At 40.0% G+C, this 21,894-nt stretch overlaps 2 protein-coding genes across 2 annotated transcripts in view; one reads left to right on the forward strand and one right to left on the reverse strand.

The window, feature by feature from the left end:
• TXNDC9 (thioredoxin domain containing 9) overlaps positions 1-4,159 on the reverse strand; it is an 11,657-nt gene extending 7,498 nt beyond the window's left edge. The window contains exon 1 of the mRNA XM_006887793.1: positions 3,942-4,159. Within this exon, the coding sequence (XP_006887855.1) occupies positions 3,942-4,130 (189 nt within the window). The 5' untranslated portion in view covers positions 4,131-4,159. The remainder of the gene's footprint in view (positions 1-3,941) is intronic.
• A 5,707-nt stretch (positions 4,160-9,866) lies between these two features.
• EIF5B (eukaryotic translation initiation factor 5B) overlaps positions 9,867-21,894 on the forward strand; it is a gene marked incomplete at its 3' end in the record, with an annotated part of 91,235 nt that continues 79,207 nt past the window's right edge. The window contains exon 1 of the mRNA XM_006887854.1: positions 9,867-9,963. Within this exon, the coding sequence (XP_006887916.1) occupies positions 9,929-9,963 (35 nt within the window). The remainder of the gene's footprint in view (positions 9,964-21,894) is intronic.

A 21,894-nucleotide genomic window follows, 5' to 3' on the forward strand; every position in this document is an offset into this window, starting at 1 on the left:
ACTCTGTGAGAGAAAGATGAGACAATTTTCTTCATTAAAGGACAGTTTCTGAAACTATGGGGACAGTTCTATCTGAGTCAGAATCAACTTGATGGCAATGAGTTTCATTTTATAAATGGATCAAAATGATAACAGCAACTCCAAATACTATCGAAGAAACTTAGCAGATTATGTTCCTAGGAAAGGAACAACCCAGACAAAGGGTAAAGTTGGTCACACAACTCAAACAATATACACTAACAGTCACCGACTTGTTCCAAGTTGCTCAACTGGTACATGTTCTGCTGTGTATATTCTCAACAACAAACATTACAAAACCAGCAAACAGGATGAGATGATGTCAGTTTGGAGGGAAGAGGGATATTACAGCAGCCTTATTCACTTTCACTGTCTCAAAGAGGCAAGAAACTCTTCTATATCCATCACCAGAGGACAGAAACATTGCCCTAGGAAGAAGGTTGTCTACTTGGTGTCCAAAATAATCATAAATCATCTAATCCAATTTCCAAAATCAATACATGAATCCTTAAAGAACCATGCATCACCTTCCTGTTTCTTTTTTTTTTTTTATTTTTAAAAGCTGGAAAGTGGGTTACCTTCCTGCTTCTTGAAATCTTTTCCAAGAAAGAAAGTTTAGCATCTCAACTAGATTCTCATTTGTTTTTCTTAGAGAGGCAGTTTTAATAATGAAAAGTGACACAGGTGTTGCAGGTAGAAGAAGGCACGAGTTTGAATACCTGTTCTATTAAATTATAAATTCCAATAACCTCTGAGCACAAATTTTCTGACCTGTAAAGTCAGGAAGTAACTATCTGACTGAGTTGTGAAAATGAAATGGAGACTCTCTTAATGTTATTTAGTCAAAATAAACTTGTAGCTGGCTCTCCAGAGGGTTTTCTCTGGCTGTAATATGCATGGGAGGAGAATGTCCTTCCTTTTTCCTCCAAGCCGATGGTAGATTCAAACCACCAGGGAGGCATTCAATTGGGATTAGTAGTTCAATCCCCTAGGGACTATGCTACCACATCTCTCCTAGAAAATGAGACATATGTACTTAAAACACCTGCACAAATATTATTTAACATTTATTAAGCCCTTCACACACTGATGAGAAGTATATCCTATCCCTGATCACTGGATTCTACCTTGGATTTAAGATCACAGGAAAAATGAAAATCTCTTTTACATGCCACTCTTCAAACAGCACATCTCACCTAAGTCTTTTCTTCTCCAGACTAAACATTTCCAGTTTATTGTGACTATTTTTCACATGAAATTTTTTCTAGACATCTTGTTTTTCTTATGGTCCTTGTTGGAAAATACTAATTTGTCCCTGTCCTTTTAAAACAGGACAAAGAACTGTAGAAATGGCCCATACAGGAGAGAGGGAGTGCAATCTCCTCTGATGCTCTGGACTTCAGTTATTACCATCCAGGAAGCATTAACAGATTGATTGCAAGTCATCTCACATTGGCATACATTACTCTGACACTCACAGAAGGTCTGAGGCTTTCTCCTTACACAGTGGTAAAGTTTCTAAAGACAGCTTAAACACTCCAATACAAGTCCTTAAGGACAGAACATCTTATGACTCCTTGATTCTCTAAGAGTATGTTGTTAGGTGTTACTGAGTCAGCCCTAACTCACAGACAGGTACAAGATGAGAATACACTGCTAGATCTCGCACCATTCTCACAATCTCTGCTGCACTTAACTCCACTGTTGCCGTCACTGTGCCAAAACCAGTATCTCTGTGCAAAAGAATGACAAGAATATGTACTCTTTTTTAGAAAAAGATAGCTATTTCTGATGTTTCTGTAAAAAGCTGGTGTGGGTTTTTTTTTTATTCTCATATGCTTACACAGTAGGATCAGCACCTGAACCTGTCCAAATTCCATAGAAAGCAAGCCCACCGACCCTCCATCAGCACCTGACATCTTTCCTGAGACACACATCACACCCCCACACTCTTAGCACAGTTCTTTTCACAGAACATGTGCTCTGTAGGCATCCACTGGACAGAATCAAACTACGGCAGGCATGCATTACAGCTCAATTTGAATCTACTGGAGGGAATAACAGTTGGATAGCACATGGCTTTCTTACAGGATATCAATGAAGCCTCTTAAGTTCGTCTCACTTCATCCTTCTATTCCTTATCCAAGTGGTTCATCCCCAGTTGCCACAATAGCAAGATGCTCGGAGGACAGAGGAATAGATTGATATTGATGAAGGGCTATTAAATGAGGAACATCTCACCTTTCAAACAGCTACTAACCGACAGGCTGGTGGTTCAAACCCACCCAGTGATACTGTGAGATCAAAGTCCTGGTGATCTACTTTGGTAAAGAGAACTGCTAGTCAGAGACTCCTACAGAACAAGTCTATTATGTAAAACTTGGCATTATCATGAGATGACTTTGACAGAACAAGGTAATATGCCATGTCTCATGTCTTGATTTCTCTCACACTTGTAGATCAGAAAAACTACATAATTACTACATAATCTACATTACTCTCTCAAAAGGGTACTTTTACTGAGGAAGACCTTCAATGAGATGGACTGACCGAGGAGCTAAAACTATGGGCTCACACACAGCACCGACTGTGACAATTGTATAGGACTGGGCGGCATTTCCTCTTCTGTGGTACACAGGTTTACTAGGAGTTACAGCCCATCTGACTGCTTCTTGTCTATTTTCTCACAAAACATTTCCATAAAAGTGATGCATCACATACAATAAAAGTTCTTAGAATCTGAGTTACTCCATGACAAATTAATCTTAAACTATGAATAGAAAGATCTAAAGTATGCTGATTGTGATTACTTTTTACTTTTTTAAAAAATTTTATTAATTTTAATGAACATTTACAGAGATTTTGGATTTCCATTCATTCATTGTTGCATTTTTCTCCCTGCTCACCCTTTCCCACTGATTGTGATTATTTTTAAAATACAATTATTCAGATTGTTGCTCTGAATTGCTGACTTTACTTCAAATGTCATTTAATATTTTCTCAATGCACATCAGACATTGTCTTTCTAAAAAAATGTCATAGCTACGACTTTTCTTTTTTTTCAGTTGAGCACTAGTAATTAACAAAGTACTTCACTGTGACAGCAAAATATGAGTTTGTGGCAGGGTCTAATCACATATCATCTTAAATTCGTAAACTCCAATAATCTAACCTCTGCTTAGTAAGTATAAGAAGTCTACTAAAAAAATAATGTATGGTTTTAAAATCATAAATTTTAAAGAGATGCTACAAGAGCACAAATAAAACTCCTCACTAAAGTTAAAACTATTGCAATTAACTGAAGACAAACCAAAGGTGATAATTAGGAATGTCAATATAACTGAAACTAACAGGAACAGTTAGTATAAATTAGAAATTTAATTTACACAACTTAACTCATTTCTATCGGAGTCTACAACAATGAGCTTATCCCATCAACATCAGGAAGGACAGAACTGAAACTACTTCTTTGTGACCAGTATGTTAAATGCTACACTGGAAATGCCTAGAATAACATCTTCAATGTATACTGCTTTATAATTTCATTTTTAATTTCTACTTTGAAGACAACTAAATTATGACAAGCTTTAGAACTATGTGAAAGGCAAATTCTTGTCTCCTAGTGATTAAACTGCTCTTGCTAGTCTATTTTGTCCAGAGTTTAAAATTCTGAGTCCTGCAAATTCTCTTGTCAAGATCTATCATTTGATTTAATTATGGATTAATGTACTGGCTAGGCAAATTTATCAATGCCCCCTTTTTTAAAACCCCACGCATAATGTTTCTAATGAGTACTTCCAGTTCAAAATATACTAAGAATTAAGGACCTGAAAGAAAACATAACTACTATAACACATGTAGATATAAGTTGTTAACAACGCATACTGTTATAGCAATTTCAGAAAGCAGGGCAGAGAGGTTACTTGTTTCTGCTGTTGAGCTTTCTTTAGTGCTTCAAGTCTCTTTTCTTTGAGGCGTTCCAATTCATCCTCATCCATCTGATCCAATTTCTGAATTTCAGAATCGAGATGCTCTTCTACTAACTTGGTAGTTTGAAGCAACTGATTCTCTAGGACTTTCGAAAACATTTCCACAGACGCATCACCTTCCATTCTTCTAAATGGTACAGTTCAACCTTGGTAAGAGAAGATTTATACATTAGGGAAAAATAAATTACAAATAAGCATATGCTCTCATTTTCAAAAATTTTAAGTAATACATATTCAGCTGATACTCAAGTACTTAATGTTCAAGAGGTTTTCCTTACATGTTTTAAAATTTCATTTTTAATAGATTATTATTACATCACTTTTGAATACATGTCAACAGATTCATCATCTCAATTTTTCTCCACGGTACAGTTTAGCACTGGTCCTGAGATTTATGTTAGGAAAAGGTTACAAACAATAAGCAAAATTTACACTTTCATTTTAAAAAATCCTAACAACTACAAATTCTACTCAAGCACTTGTTTAAGAGCTTTTATTAAATTTAATTTTCAAGAGATTATAATCATACTACTCAAAAAGGACATTAGAGTAATTTTAGACACTTTTGTTTTACTACATTAAAACCAAGATATGTGGAGCTCTGGTAACATAGTCCTTAGAGTGCATCTGGCAGTCTGAATCCACCAGCAGACTCTATGGGGAAAAAAAATATGCAGTCTCTGCCTGTTATTATTTATAGCCTTGGAAAGCTGATGATAAAAGGTTGTCAAGGATCAGAACCAACTCAACTTGAAGGAAGTGAGTCTGAGTTTTTTTGAAAGCAAGGATAATATGTTGAACATATCACCTGCTTGGGAGTTATCTTAAATGATAGTACCTATCAACAATATGTATTCTTTACCAAAAGAAAAGGGAAGTAAAGCAAAATAGAATTGCAAATAGTAAGATACAGAGATTTTTATACCTACACACACTACTAAACTATTCAACACAGAGCAGGGTTGAACAAAAGTCAGATTCCCCCTCCCATTATCTTTGCTCAAATAAGATTAGTTTTAGGTCCAAAATTATTTTATTAAAATATAAGGAACAGTGAATCAAATTCCAAACAGCAAGGATATCAGTTTAAAGACTGTGGTGTGTCTGATCCAAGCCATGATCTTTTTAATTGTTTTCTAGGCAAGTGAAAGTTGGACAATAAATAAGGATGACTGAAGAAGAATCAATGCCTTTGAATAATGTTGGAGAAGAGTACTGAATATTCCATGGCCTTCCAAAAGAATAAACAAGTCTGTAATTTTAAAAAGTGCAAACAGAATCCTCCTTAAAGCCAAGGATGATAAACCTACATTTTACATACTTTGGGTATGTTTTTAGGAAGGACAAGTGTAGGGGGGAAATTACATCATCCTGGGAAGATGGGGAGAGAGGAAGGGAAGATCTTTAAGGAGATGGACTTAAACATAAATTTTAAAAATGGCCTCAAGTATATCAGAGATTGTGAGGATGGTACAGAATACGGCAAAGTTCAGATGGACTGTTTACGGACTTAATGAGTCAGTGGCTTAGAAGGCATTTAACTTTAACAACTAGCACCAAGCAATTTCTGTGCTATCTAGTGGAACCTTTGGGTTAAATTCTCCAGAAAAAAAGACTTATTACTTGCTTACCAAAGCAGGAATACATGTATTTTGGCAAGCTGTATTTGCATATTGTTCTTAAAGACCATACAAAAAACCCTGTATACAAAAACAAACACACCCCCCCCAAAAAAAAAAAAAAAAATTCTGCATAGAGTTAACTTTTTCACTAGGCTTCTGCCTACCCAGGCAGGCTCCATCTGTAAATGTCTGTTGAGCTGAGAGAGCCTCTTGGCAAATTTCACTTGCAATTTCTTTTTCTTTACAGAAAATGCAGTGGGAAAGTATACTGAATTGCATTTTTGTATAACAGTATTAACATAAAGCCAGGAACACAAGACGTGTTTAATATATTTAATGTCAAATGAGGGTGTTATGGTTTGTGCTCAAATTATGATAAACTTCAAAAGATACCTATATTGGAGTTTTTTAATAAACCCACAAAAAATTGTAAGCTCCTTTAAAATGCCAAAAAGCTAACAGAGTTATATTTTAAATAAAGAATTTCTGACTCCCACTCACTACCTCCCTAGAAAAAAGTGGGTCAGCTATGATCCCTATATGATCTTGTTGTGTACATAGTGGAGCATAGGTGACCCTCCAGCGGGTTTACAGAAGCATTAAATCTCCTGGAATGTATGTATCTTTCTCCCTCGGAGTAGCTGGCGGATTTGAACTGCATGCCTTTGGGCTGGCAGCGCAACTCCTTACCACTAAGCTATATTCTCTCATATTCATATCCTACAAGATTGAAAATCGGGTATTAAGAAATGAACTTGTATGTCAAGGCCTATTCTTACTCGAGACATAGACGAGTGTTTATTCTCGGGATGTTAAGAGCCCAAAATTTGGGAAAAACCCCAAACAGATGGAATTCACAATAGCGACTCTGAATGTTCACCACATTCTGAAAGGCTAACCAGTCATTAAGCTTAGAGGCCTAGAAAACTTTCCGTTCTTCAAACCGTAGGCTTCTGATGCTTCCTCTTCCCTCTGGCTCAAGAACAAGGATGAGAAGGAACATAGCTCGTCCTCAAGTTACCTAAGGGCTTCCGGGAGTCCCCTAAGGACACCGCCCGCAACAATCAAGGGCCTTCTTTGTTAACTACATTCCAAGAACGTTCTCCAAAGGAGCCTCTCTACTCTTGAGGTCCACAGGGAAGAGGAGGGCAGACCTTTGGGGACCCCCCTACTTCAACGTTTCCAGGGGCGCAGGCGCCTGAGCCTCCGCTGCCTCCCTGACACCGACATCCCGGCCGGGCCCCTCCCCGCCCCAAAAGGGGGTTGGAAGGCGGAGAGCCATCAGTACCAGGCCGAGGTGGCCGCTTTCCACACAACATCCTGGTCTCACCTGCGCTCTTGGGGACCAGGCCGAGAAGTGAGGAATCCACAAAAGGGGTACACAGCAGCTTCACACCCTCAGAAGTAACCAGAGGTTGTGAGTCTACCGTCACCCAAAGCTCCTCATTGGTCCCAGTCCTCACGTGACACAAGCTGAGCCACCCAAAGGAAATGGAGCCGTACGTAGGGCCGCTGCTTCTGCGCATGCGCATCTCTCCCGCGCCCCCCCCCCCCAGCCTTCCTTCTATGACCCCAGGAGCCCGAAGTTTTCCCTTTCCGTGAATTGCCCGGCGGAAGAGGGAGCAAAGTATGCTGGAAGTTGTAGTTTTATTTTTAGTACAGCCTCTGGCCCTAGAGAACTAGTAGTGTAGTAGTGTAGAGAGTTGCAGGCTAACTCAAAGGCCATTCCTCTCTGACAGTTCAAATCACCTCCCATTGCAATTTATAAACTAAGAAACGCCTTGGTGAGTCACACTCAGTTGCAACTCAATAATAATGAGCTTGAGCTTTTCGAGATCCTGGCTTTGCCCAACTTTTTAGGCACAATCTCTCTGTAGTTATTATAATGTTACTAGAAAGAGTTAATGACAATCATTTCTATTCCGTTTAAAAATTAATAGATTAACTGTGTGTAGGGAAAGGTGTTTGTGACCCTCCAGAAGGTTTTTTTAGGCAGTAAATTGCACGGAAGGAGGCTGTCCATCTTTCTCCAGCATAGTGGAACCTAACCTCTGCACACCTCTTTCCTACTAAACCACTAGACACGAAGCTCTGTAAGAAAAGCCTACCAAAGGGGAAAAAAGGCGCATATACGCAGGTAGTTGTTTTTATTTTTAAACTTGCTCTTAATTTAAATGTAAAGATTAAACCCAATTTTGAGGAAATTTGTGGAAAGGTCTTTGTCATAGGAGTCTCTGCGTGGTACAAATGCTTAGGGGTGCCTTAGAAGAAAATTCAACGAACTAGCTTCTGAAAGGTATCCCAAACCCACTACCATCACATTCGTTCAGTCATAATAAATCTTGACGGGAAGAGACGGCCTCATTTTGCTCCTGGGATCAGTTAGTGGATTAAAACGAATAGATTTAGTTAGTTATTCAGTACTTCACTTATGTAGATTTGAGTAACCTTGAGTAGACTACAATTCATAGAGACCCTATCAACAACAGATCTAACTTGCCATTTCCTGCACCATTCTTATTTCTGATAAGCTCAAGACCACTGCTAAAGTCATTGTGTTAACCCATTTTGTTGAGAGTCTTCCTGTCTTTTTTCTCTGACCCTCTAACTTTCCAAGGACTCACTGGTCCCTTCTGACAACACGCACAAAGTATGCGTTATCAAGTTTTACCATCATTGCCTCTCTGGAGCACTCTGGTTGAACTGTTCCCAAAACAAACTTACTCTTTTGGCAGCCCACAGGATGTTCAGTACTTTTCTCCAACACCACAATGCAACGCACCAATTCTTCAGTGATCCTTACTCATTGTCGAACCTTCACACGCATAGGAAGCAATGGAAAAATACAGCCCAGTTTAGCCTTTAAACTGACATCCTTGGTCTTCAGCACTTTGAAAGGTCCTTGATAGCAACCTTTTCCCAGTGCAACACGCCTTTTGATTTTGTAACTGCTCTTACTATGCATGTTGATTGTGGAGCCAAGTAAAATGAAATTGTTAACAACTTCCGTTTTCCTCCATACATCCTGATGCTGCCTATGGATTTGTGTTTTCTTCATTTTGAGACATCACTAGAGCTCTTTTCTGGAAAGGTGGCTGCCTTGAAAATTCCATGTACTTCTACTCTGAAACACATAGGTGAATAAGGAACCTGCTCCTTGCTGCCCATTTTCTATAGTGACTCTCACACACTGTCAACTAGCGGATGATAATGGTTGGTTTCTGAAACGAAACCAAATAGAGAGAAGACTTGTTCATGTTTCTCATGAGAAGCTGGATCGGAGTCCAGGCGCTGGAAGCTGGCTGTCTCTAATGTTTCCAGTCCAACTAACAAGGACTATGGCCACCAGACCTTCCTTTAGTGAGTCAACTTTATAATATACGGATGTTATCGAAAGACCCCAAATTTATCCTTGATTTCCCTTGATTCACCCAAAGGGTTCACCGTTAGCTCTTTATAGTAGTTTTTCTTAACTTTTTGCTTCTAAGAAGATAAAGGTATGTTGCTGTGCGTAATATCACGTTGCAAACAGCTGTAAATTACATGGGAGGAGACAGGCCATCTTTTCAACTGCCGCGGGTCGTGGATTTGAATTGACTGACTTTGGGTGGGCAGTGCAAATCCTTGCTATTAAGCCACTAGAGCTTCCTATATTAAAGCATGTTGTTATTAGAATTTTGTGTACCATTGAATGAGAAAGACTCCTCCAGTTGGTTTCCAGAGACAGTAAATCGCACGGAGGAAATGGTCTCCCGCAGAGCAGCTGGTGGATTCACATCAAGTGACTTTAGTTTAGCGGCACAACTCCTTACCAGTAAGCCACCAGAACTCCGATGTTGAAAAGTCCTTTTGTGAACCCGCTATATTTTATCAATTCACCAAGTCTATGTTTCCCCTTCGGAAAGTGGGCTGACGTAGGAATTGACAACCTAATTGTCTAGCTCTGGGTTCTAGAATCTAGCAGTGGCTCCCGTGTCCGTGCGCGGACTACACTGCGGGCAGGGGGCGCGCGGGCTCTGTTTCAGCCCGCGGGTCAAAAGGAGACACTCTACCCAGAGCGCTGCTCTCGATGAGCCGCGCCCTGCGTCCCCACGCCAAAGCGGCTGGGCGGCGCGCTTGCGCACTCAACTCTCACACCATATGTGCCCTGTCCCAGTACGCGGTTCTGTAGAGAGCCGGGTGCGAGAGGCGGCAGCGCGGAGGAGACGAAGCCGAGTGGAAATCAAAGTCGGCTGGGAGACAGTGGGGCTGTGACAGAGCGCAGGAAGAGGTCGAGGCCGCGAGTACCGCTGACACGCAATGGGGAAGAAACAGAAAAACAAGAGTGAAGACAGGTAGTCTGTGGTGGGGTTCGCAAGGGAGCGGCCACCGTGGCTCAAGGAGGGCGAGCGGGACTCGGCGGGCGCACCGTGGCTGGGAGTCGGGATTCGCAGCGAGTCTCGGTGGACACGAGGCCTGGGCCTATGGGAGCGGCGCAGGTCCACGACCCCAGTGTCGCGCAGAGGGCCTCGGCGGCAGGCGTGTCTACCCCGGCGAGGCTTGGTTAGTGAACCTCTCTCTCTCCCAGCTTGAGGACTCGCAGTAGCGCCTCCCGGTCGCGAGCGGGGCCTCCGGCTGCAGAGTCCACGTCCTCGTTCGCCGGGCGGCGACACGGCCTGTCCAGGGGTCTGTCCGGGCCGGCGGCCGGTGTTTGTGGCGCGTTAATATCGGCGAAGTTGCACTCATCCTGTGCCTACGTTGCCGCCTTTGGGGACGAATTATTTTTATACCTTTGTACCTGTGAAGACTTGGAAATAGGGTATCTGCAGTACGTGCGCCAGGTTTTTCCAAATTCTGAACCACTTAGGTACTTAGAAGTTAGAGACAAATGGTTATCAGCCCTGTTCTTCCTAACTTCATTGGGAGACAACTCTGAGTTAGTAAAAGACTGACCCAGACTCCATGCTGTTTCTCTCCTCCTTCCGGCCTTTTAGTCATTTCTTTGCTCTCTAGCACCTCCCCTAAGAAAAGAGGAGGAGATGAAGCCAGCCAACCAGGGCCTCCTATTTCTAAGCACTTAAAAGTCTTTGGAGGCGAGTGTGTAATTTAGTTATTTACGGAGATATATATATATATATATATATATTTGTGTGTGTGTGTGTGTGTGGGGGGGACGTATTTCTGCATTACATTCGATTACGATTTTCTACCCTTTTCATGAGAAAGAGTTTATTTCTTAGTGAAAAAGGTCAGGTACGTCACAAACTTGCTCCAGAAACTAGGGAAAAAACCAAAGTTTGAAAAGACAAGATAAAAAAAAATGTTGTTGTTCATCTTAAGAGAACAGATAGTTAATACTGAAAATGAAATCGGATTCCAAGCCAAATCCACTGTCATCAATTCAGAATTCAGTTCCATACATAACAACCGAACAGGGCAAAATCGAACTGCCCCTGGAGTTGCTGAAGCTGTAGATTGTCACAGAAGCACTGCCAGTCTTTCTCCTACTGTTTAACCACTGTGCTATCAAAACCCACTGCCCTCAAGTGGACTGCAATTCATGATGACCTTCCGTTCAGTTTTTTGCATTGTAGAATTTTAAGAGGTGACTGCCAGAGTTTTTCTTTTCAAGTCGCTGGTGGATTCCAGCCTTTGACTCTTTAATAGCACTCCAGTACTTAAAGCACTCTACCACCAGGGTTCCTTGAAATAAGATTACTGTTTAGAATTTGAAGTCCTAGTTTCCCCCGCTGGTGAGTGGATTTAAAGATGCCAGTATGACTCTTGAGTTTCAGTCTGTTGGAGGAAGTGACTGTGTTTTTATGCAATTAGGGTGGTGGTCTGGACACACCTTTGACATTCCCTCACTTAAGTGCAGTTAAGTTTTCTATGCATATTACAGATTACGGTTGCTGGTTTGAACTCTTTAATATAATCTGATTAGTAAGAATGATAAATGCAGTATTCTGGCTATTTTAGTGGAACATATATTTCTATAATTTTGACAGTTTTGGTGGTTGTGTTTTTTTTGGCATAGGTTTCTCCTCACACTCCCAGCATGAAAGAGATTTCCAAACTTAATACAAACTATACATGCTTCAGGGTGGCCTAGTGGATAAGGATTTGTGCTGTCAACCAGAAGAGTGGTGGTTCTAATCCACCAGCTGCTTTGTAGGAAAAAGAAAGTCTCCTGTATGATTTACAGTCTTTGAAAACCCGCTGGAGGGTCAGCTATGATTAGTTCTGATTTGGCATACAGCAACATGTTTCTGTTACCAGTTTCAACCATTGCTAATGTGTGACCTGTTTTGTTTCAACTATAGGGCTGAAAATCTTAAAGCATATTTCAGAATTTTCAGTACACTAATCAGGAGTATCTCTGAAAGAGAAACATCTTTACAAATAAGTAACCCTCAGAAGCAGAAAACATAATGTCACAGCTAAGGCAAAAGAGTATTAACAATAATTTCTTTAATATTCTCAAATAGGTAGTATTAAAATTTCTCTGATTTTTAAGACGAGTTTTCTTTTGTTAGTGTTATTGAGAATATATACAGGAAAATTTAAACTAATTCAAGAGTTTCTGTGTAGAAACAATTTTGTGACATTGATTAAATTGTAAAAATTATGCAACTGTTCTCATCCTCTTTTTCAAAATTGTTCCTCTGTTTTTAACATAAACTCAGGGTTCCTGTCTAATCTTTTGAGTTACTGTTGTCAATTTGACCCATATAGATTCTTAAATACCCTGGTTCTGTCCATAGTATGTTTCACTATTAACCACCTCTCTGATAATTATGGAGCTCTAGTGGCAAGGAGTTACATTGCTAACTCAAAGGTAGGAGGTTTGAATCCAACAGTGGCTCTGTAGGAGAAAGATGGGTATTCTCCTTCCATGCAATTAATGCCTCTGAAAACCCTCTGGAGGGCAGCTGTAAGTTGGTTCTGACTCAGAGGCACATAACAACAGCTGACTTTGAACACTTGCTGTAGAAGATCAGAGACTTTAATATGGATTACATCTCAACATGAAAGCAAAAATCCTCATTCTGGGACCAGTAGGCAACATCTTAATGGTTCTTTTGTTCTCATGGCAGGCCATTAGTCATATATTCCATATCTTCTTCCTATTCTTGACTTGTATCTGTTGGTCCACGTGAATAGAGACCACTTGTCCATGCCTTGGATGATTGCTCCCTGAATTTTTTTAAAAAAGTTTTTGCAAATGCTGAGTATGAACCAGAATAACTGAATACTTGTTCTTCAAAGGAATATACAAGCATGCACATACAGCTACTATTTGCTTATTCACTCATTCTTCTACCAGTTTTACTTTTTGGATCTTCTCAGAATCCGGGGGGGGGGGGGGGGGGGGGAGGGAAAACCCAACCCAATCTGTGGGGAGATACTTAATAGCATTTATGTATTTTTAGAGAAAGACAAGTGCCTCTTAATGATGCATATTGTTTTTTTATGGCTAGTATAAAGTTTTCATTATAGATACTAGATGCTGTATTAAACATGTAGCAGCGGACTTGATTGTGTCAGAAAGTGAGAATGGAACAGGATAGGACAGGGTTCACATGTGTTGGTTATAGGGTTGCTGTGAATTGCACTCAACTTGACAGTTCCTAAAATTAACAAGTTGGAAAAGTTAGAATCCTTGCCTCCTAGGAGCAGCCTGTTCTCACCCTCTCTAGGACAAACTTGTTTTCCTAGCAGTCCATGGAATATTCAGTGTTCTTCTCCATTACCACAGCTCAAAGGCATCAATTCTCCTCTTATCCCTAGTCATTGTCTACCTTTCTGATGCATAGCAAGTAATTGCAAAGACTGTGGCCTGGATCAGGTGCGCTGTAGTCTCCAGAATGACATCATTGCTCTTAAGTACTTTGGAGAGGTCTCTGATAGCAAACTTTACCAATGCGATGTGTCTTCATGGCTGCTAGTATCAAGAGTGTTGTTTGTGGAGCCAAGCAAACTTAAGCTGTTAACAGACTCAATCTTTGCATGTTATTTAGATATACTGTTATACAGTGTTTTATGAATTCTTTATTGTTTTTTAGTGTTTCATGGTACGTCATTGTGTGAGTGTGTTGCATAGGCTGTTGCAATCTAGTCCTCTGTTGATGGGTATTTGGGTTGTTTCCATCTCTTTGTTGCAGTGAACATAGATGTGCGTATAGTATAACTTTCTATGCATGTTGTTGTTATGTGCCGTGGAGTCGCTTGTGACTCATAGCGACCCTATGTACAACAGCCCTAAACTCTGCTCTGTCCTGTACCAATCGTACTGTCTCTGACACTCCCATCCTGATTATCCCAGTCACTGAATCAATCCACCTCATAGAGGGCCTTCCCCTCCTGCGCCATCCCTCCACCCTCCCAAGCATGATGTCCTTCTCCAAGGACCGGTCTCTCCTCACATGTCCAAAGTATGTTAGATGGAGCCTCAGAATCCTTGCCCCCAAGGAGCCACCTGGTTTAACCCTTTCCAGGACAAATCTCTTTGTTTTCCTAGCAGTCCATGGTATTTTCAATACTCTTCTCCAGCACCACAGCTCAAAGGCATCAATTCTCCTTCTATCCTCTTTGGTCACTGTCCAGCTCTCTGATGCATAACAAGTGATTGCGAAGACTATGGCTTGTATCAAACGCACCTTAGTCTCCAGAGAGACACCACTGCATACAATACATTAAAATTTTTTTGCAGGTATGCTAAAAAATCTTTATATCTGCATGCATGTCTCCATGTAGTGTCCATTTTAGATTACAAGTTTATGTATGTATTTACTTCCTGTTTTTTCATTAGTGGCTTTATGGGGGTTGTTTTGTATCTAAGTTGGACATTTCTAACCTGAAGATTAACAGTAAAGGAACAAAAACAGCATGGGAAGCAAGTCTGGAATGAGAAAGCCCTCTTTTAAGATTAATTTTCTTTTTTGCATAAAATGAGATATCTTGTTCTACTATCTTGTGTGAAGATCCTCACTTTGAAGATTTTATCCCCCCCATAATTCTGTTTCCCTCGTCTTCTAAGCTTTCCATAGCCACTCATGTTTTTGGCCTGGGTGAGAAATGAGCAGTTGTTTATTCATTATCAGCATAAGGCATTGACCTACTTTTAACTTCTTGGAAGGACTAAAAATGTTATTTAATATTTCATATTTAATTTTCCAGCCACTCAGTGTTCATTTAATGGTAAATTTTATTATTTATTTAAAGTATCTAATTTTATTAATACAGCATTATTTTTTTAATATTGGTGACATTTGTTTAAAAACCAAGTTCCAGAATTCCGTTCTAGTTTATATAATTCTGAGAATGAGGTTTTGATAGGGTGTTCAGCAAGCTTTTCTACCTTCAGTTGACTAGACAACTCTTGTTGACACAAGGAATAGGATTAAGTATCTGCAAATCAAATAAAACATAAAGTAGTATTTTTGTTTCGTTTTTATGACCTTTCCAGTCATCATTTACATAATGGGACCTTATCTTATGGCATCTTGTGTGCTTCAGTAATTCAGCCTTCTCCCTTAACTGATGGGTGCAGAGAAAAAGGATCTGGATTATCTGACTTTTCTCAGTTAATCTGTAATTCTTCCTGGTTCATGTTGAAGGATCATTTTGAAACTGATGACTTAGCTAAATGTGGTAGTTGAAATTTTCATGTTATAAGGAATGTACACTGTTGCCATTAACGAGATTAATACAACTCTTTTTTTCTTTTTAATTTTCCCCATTTAATTCAACTCAAACCTCCTTACTCCTCTACTCCCCATAGGATTTAGAGAGAAGAAATACAATTATTTCACCCATCCCACAGTCAGATTTCAAGGAGGTGAAGAGGTTGTTCAGGAATGCTGCCTTTTAGGATTTAGTAGAATTTGGGTGCCTTCACTATTAGGTTATTTTTTCTGTGGTTCCCTACACCTGTGGTGTGCCAATATGGTGACTCCATTGTTTTGCCTCTGTTTTTAACTGTAGCATGTGGGAGATCTAGGTTTGATTCCTGGCTAGTACCCTTCAAGTGCAGCTAGCTAGCTACCTCTCTTCTGTCAGTGGAGGCTTTCCAATACTGTGATGCTCAACAAATTTTTATCAGAACTTCTAGACTAAGATAAACTAGGAAGAAGGATCTGGCGACCCTGCTATTCCTGAAAAAGCAGCTTATGGAAATTCTCTAGATCACAAGTTTGATCGTGTTGTCCATAGGAGGCCATGAGATGGAGACCTAATTAAGGGCATCTAACACCCCCACCAGTGATCTCATCTTTACTGACAAACTCAATCCTTTCATGAGAAGTCTAGCTTTCCCACAGACAGTTGCATAACATTTAAATGATTACCTGAGTGTCAGATATTCATCCTAGTCAGTCATATGTGATCTGGATAGTAGGGTTCATGTGGTAGAAATCATGTCAGTCTGTGTAAGGAGCCTATGTGGTAGGAGCTGTGAGTCTACTGGAAACTCTGAAGCTCTCAGGAGCCCTGGGGCACAATGGTTAATCACTTAGCTGCTTACTAAAAGGTTGACAATTTTGTCTCTGTTTGAAAAGACTGTGTTCTGCTTCCTTAAAGTGTCTTAAAACGAATTGCTGTCAAGTTGAAGCTGACCCTTCATTGGGTGTTTGACACTGTAAATTACAAAAGAGGTTGTCCTTTTTTCTGAGGAATTGCTAGTAGGTTCAAACCATGAGAGAGCTTGGCCTTTGGATTAACCTTATTACAACTCTGTGATAGAGTTGCACTACAGCCTTGGAGATCCTGTGGGATAGTTCTGCTCTGTCCTGTCTTTGTGAGATGGAATCTACTCTACAGCACACAGTAACTACTGTACCTTCCCAGAGAAGGAGCAGTTTGAATGATAAATAGTTTAATCACATAAAGGCATATTTTTTCTCATCTGGATATACTTGTGTTAATAATAATTAAAAAGAAAGTGCTTCATCTGGGAGTTGTCTTGCACTTTGAGAAGTTGATATGTGAGAGAGAAAGAAGTTCTAGTTTCTGATAAATGAATAACAAAACAGATGTTAGTCTTTTGTTATTAGCTTTTAAGTAACCTCTTCAGTATTCAGTGCAGAGGCTTTCTGATGGGATGTGGTGGCATCGGGTGATGTGATAGAAGCAGCCACTTTTAAAATTGCTTGCCTGCTAGTTGTATTTCACTCATCCTTTTGAGTTTATGTTTAAGTGGGCAGAACATTAAGGAAATCTTGTGTACCGGTGGTTAGATTAAAGTGGTGTTTCTCAAACTCTTTGGTCCATATAGGCCAGTTTTGTTGGTGAGTACTGTCGAGTTGGACTCAACACATTGCTGATCCTTAAGTGGGTTTTCAGAGGTAGTAAATTGCATGGAAGCAGTTTGCCCGTCTTTTCCTTGTGGAGAAGCTAGTGGATTTGAATTTCATACTTTTAAGTTGATGGCACAAGTCCTTACCACAAACCACCAGAGTTTCTTGTAAATGTATTACAGCACTTAATGTTGTTGTTGTTATGTGCCATCAAGTCACTTGCAACTCATAGTGACCCTATGTACAACAGCCGTAAACTCTGCTCTGTCCTGTGCCAACTGCACTGCCTCCGTCACACCCATCCTGATTACCCCAGTCACTGAATCAGGCCACCTCATAGAGGGCCTTCCTCTCCTGCGCTGTCCCTCCACCATCCCAAGCATGATATCCCTCTCGTAAGGACCAATCCTTCCTTACAACTTGTCCAAAGTATGTCAGACGAAGCCCCAGAATCCTTACCTCCAAGGAGCAGCCTGCTTTAACCCTCTCCTGGACGAATCTGTTTTCTTAGCAGTCCATGGTATACTCAATACTCTTCTTCAGCACCACAGCTCAAAGGCATGAATTTTCTTTCTATCCTCCCTACTCATTGTCCAACTCTCTGATGCATAACAAGTGATTACAAAGACCATGTCCTGTATCAGATGCACCTTAGTCTCCAGAGTGACACCATTGCTCTTCAGAACTTTGGAGAGGTCCCTAACAGCAGACTTTGCCATTGCAATACGTCTTTTAATTTCTTGGCTGCTGGTGCCAAGAGTGTTGACCGTGGAGGCAAGCAGACTAAAGTTGTTAACAACCTCAATCTCTTCACCATCCATCCTGATGCTGCCAATTGGTCCAGTGGTGAGAATCTTTTGTCTTCTTGACATTGAGCCTTAGTCCATATTGAAGGATGCAGTCCTTGACCCTCTTCAGCAAGCGCTTCAGGTCCTCTTCAGTTTCAGCAAGCAGGGTTATGTCATCTGCATAATGCAGATTGCTTTATCTTTAGATGTTAATTTTTATTTCTCAAATTAAGACACTTAGTTTTTAAAAAAAATTTATTTTATGAATTTTAATGAACATTTACAAGATTTTGGATTTCCATTCATTCGTTGTTGCATTTTTCTCCCTGCCCACCCTTCCCCCCTAGTTCGCTCTACTTTTTGAAAAGTAAAAGAAAAATTCCTTCAGTGGTATTCAGTCCATTGCCCTCCCCCCCAGCCCCCATACACTCCACTATGCAATCTTCATTCTGGATTCTAGACACTTAATTTTTTATGTTTTATTAAAAAATTTTTTTTATTGTGATTTTAACAAAAGTTTACAGTAAACTTGGATTTCCTTTCATTCATCATTGCACATTTTCCTCCCTCCCCCTTCCCCTCAGTTCACTTTTCTCTTTGCTTTACACCTCTTATTCTGGATTATTGTCATGCAAATAATACCCAGTTGTATAATCTTTTTAAACAGTTCTTTCCCTCATCTGTTCCAGTGTTCATTATTTACTCCCTCTTTTCTTAATTTTGCCACATCCCCCATTGTCAGTCCTGTTTTATAATAGTGGCCTTATGCAGTATTTGTCCTTCTGTGATGAGATATTTCACTCAGCATAATGTCCTCTGGGGTAACCTATTTTGTATAGTACTTTATGAGTTCTTTGTTTTTCAGTGCTGTTTAATAAGCCACTGTGTGAATATACCATAGCTTCTCTATCCATCCATTTGTTGGTGAGCATTGAGGTTGCTTCCATCTCTTTGCTATTTTGAACAACACAGCAGTAAACATGGGTGTGCATGTGTGTGGGTGAAAGTGTTCTGGTTTCTTTAGGGCATATTCCCAGCAGTGCAGTTGCTGGGTCATTTGGTATTTCTTGTTCCAACTTTTTGAGAATGTTCCACACTACCTTCCATAGTGATTGCACCATTTTACACTCCCACTGATAGTGAATAAGGGTTCCAGCTTCTCCACAACCTTGCCAGCATTTGTTGTTTGTTGTTCTGTTGAACTTTGCTATTGTTATTGGGGTGAGATGATATTGCATAATTGTTTTGATTTGCATCTTTCTTAGAGCTCAGGATTTTGAACATTTTCTTCATGTGTTTGTTTGCCATCTGAATGTCTTCTTTGGTGAAGTGTCCGCTCATATCCTGCACACATTTTGCAACTGGGTTATCTTGTTGAGGTGCTGGAGTATTCTATAAATTCCAGAAATAAGTCCCTTATCAGACATGTCATTTTCAAATCTTATTTCCCAGTCTGTGGCTTTCCTTTTTACCCTCTTGGAGAAATTTTTTGATGAAGACATTTAATTTTTAAAAAATTTAATTTCTTGGGAAGTTGAGGAACACATTTGCATAGGAACTATCAATTTTTAATCTAGCTTCCCCAAATAGTACAATATCAAAACCAGCAGGTTGACATTGTATTACATTTTCTAAGCAGTTATTTTCTCTCTCTAGTAGTATGTATGTTGCTGCATTGACCTCCATTCATGGTGGTGACTCCTACAGTAGAAGGAAACATTGCATAATCCTAGCTGTTCAGAGTCATTGCTGTGCTTGAGCCAGTTGTTGTATCTCTTGTGTTGTTATTGAACATAGACAGTTTTACCTAGCTTTGAGGGAGTGTATTCTGCTGTTAAACTATAGGTTGGCATTTTGAATCCACCAGTTGCTCTGAGGGAGAAAGATGAGTAGTCTATTAGAATGAGTCAAAATTTGCTCAGTGGTAGTATGTTCGGGTTTTGTACCTTTGAGTTCATTATATGGAATTATCAAGAAAGCTCTGGTGGCCTATTAAGTTGCACTGAAAGAATTATTCCATCAACATAATTTTCTTAGTATTCCCCCCAACTATAACCCTTGTCAGCTACTATCTGTCCTCATGTTTATAATTTTGTTATTTCAAGAATGATTAGCAATGGAATAATACACTGTGTAGCCTTTTGAGAGTGATTTTTTCATTCTCTCATTTATTTGCCATCAGTCCACATCTTTCCATTTCTATTATATATTACATAACTTATTATATATAGTGTTTGATACTAAAGAGCTGAACAGAAGATTCCAGAGGGCAGCATAGGATGACAAAGCAAAATATTACAATGAAATGTGCAAGGAACTGGAGTTGGAAGTTCAAAAGGGCTGAACTTGCTCAGCATTTCTTAAGCTGAAATTCAAATTAGATTAAGAGGCCAAGGCACAAGGGATATCATTACTGATTTAAGATGGATCTTAGCTGAAAGTAGAGAATACCATAAAGATGTTTAGGTTTTACTGACTATGCAAAAGCATTTGATTGTGGATCTTAACAAATTATGGATAACACTGAGAAGAATGGGAATCCCAGAACAATTCTTTGTGCTCAAGTGAAACTGATAGACCAAGAAGCTGTTGGTAAACACAGCAAAGGAACACTACATGGTTTAAAAATCAGGAAAGGTATGCATCAGAATTGTATCCTTTCTCCATGGAACACTACATGGTTTGAAAATCAGGAAAGGTATGCATCAGAATTGTATCCTTTCTCCATATCTATTCAGTTTGTATGCTGAGAAAATAATTCAAAAGCTGGACTATATACAAAGAAGAATGCAGCATCAAGATTGGAGGAAGAATGTTTAGGTACAAAGCCTTTATCAGTTCTATATTTTGTAAATAGTTTCTCACAGTCTAGCTTTTATTTGTGTTATCTTAAAACTGATCTGTCTTGGATTGCTGTTGTTGTTAAATGCCATGACTGGTAGACAATTCATAGTGACCTTATGAAAGACCTGAGCACTGTTACTAAGAGTTTCCGGAGGCAAGCCATTTTGGAAGTGGATGCCACTCTTGCTTCCAAGCTTGTTTAAATTGGGAAGCTCCACCAAATACTGCCCATCCTAGGTAACCATTATCGCATTTGGCACATCAGTATCAGTGTTTCACATCACAGCAACCATGAGTTACCTTTATACAGCAATGCACAGACCAGTGTTATACCACTTAGAAGAGTGTTTGACAAAAAACAATTTAAACCAGGCCTGAGGACTGCAGATTAAATAGCATAATTTTCTTTCATGGATTAGGAAAATGTTGTTAAAGTCTAAAAGCTCTAGTAGCGTCGAGGTAAGAAGTTGTGCTGTAATCCCAAAGGCATGTAGTTTGAATCCACCAGCAGCTCCATGGGAGAATAATGGGCAGTCTCCTTCCGTGAGTTAGTGCCTCTGAAAATCTGCTGGGGGAGGGGGTCACTTATAGGTCTCTGACTCAACAGTACACACTAAGAGCAGCAAGGTCTAAATGATCAATTTTGTTTTTCATGTAGACCTTTTCAGTCTATCTGCAGAACAGATTATTTGGGAAGCAGGGCTTTATGAGGACAAATGTGGATTGGAGAAAGACTCATGAACAACCTATGTTATGCTGATGATACTTCTTGCTTGCTGAAACTGAAGAGGACCTGAAGTCCTTGCTGCAGAATGTCAAGGACTATAGTCTTCTGACAGCACTATGATAGATGGAGAAGAGATCAAAATTGTTAACAGTTATAGCTTGCTCAGCTCCATAGTCAACACTCTTAGCAGCAGCAGTTGTTGTTGTTGCTGTTGTGTGCCGTCGAGTCATTTGCGACTCATAGCGACCCTATGTACAACAGCCCTAAACCCTGCTCTATCCTGTGCCAATCGCATTGCCTCTGACACACCTATCCCGATTACCCCAGTCACTGAACAAACCCATCTCATAGAGGGTCTTCCCCTCCTGCGCTGGCCCTCTACCCTACCAAGCGTGATGTTCCTCTTGAAGGATCTGTCTCTCCTTACAACATGTCCAAAGTATGTCAGACAGAGCCCCAGAATCCTTGCCTCCAAGGAGCAGCCTGGTTTAACCCTCTCCAGGATGGATCTGTTTGTTTTCTTGGCAGTCCATGGAACATTCAACACTCTTCTCCAGCACCACAGCTCAAAGGCGTCAATTCTCTTCTATCCTCCCTAGTCATTGTCCAACTCTCTGATGCATCACAAGC

This window comes from Elephantulus edwardii, unplaced genomic scaffold (genome assembly GCF_000299155.1).
Source record: "Elephantulus edwardii isolate Elephantulus edwardi_28Jun2011 unplaced genomic scaffold, EleEdw1.0 scaffold00062, whole genome shotgun sequence".
In the NCBI taxonomy this organism is placed as follows: domain Eukaryota; kingdom Metazoa; phylum Chordata; class Mammalia; order Macroscelidea; family Macroscelididae; genus Elephantulus; species Elephantulus edwardii.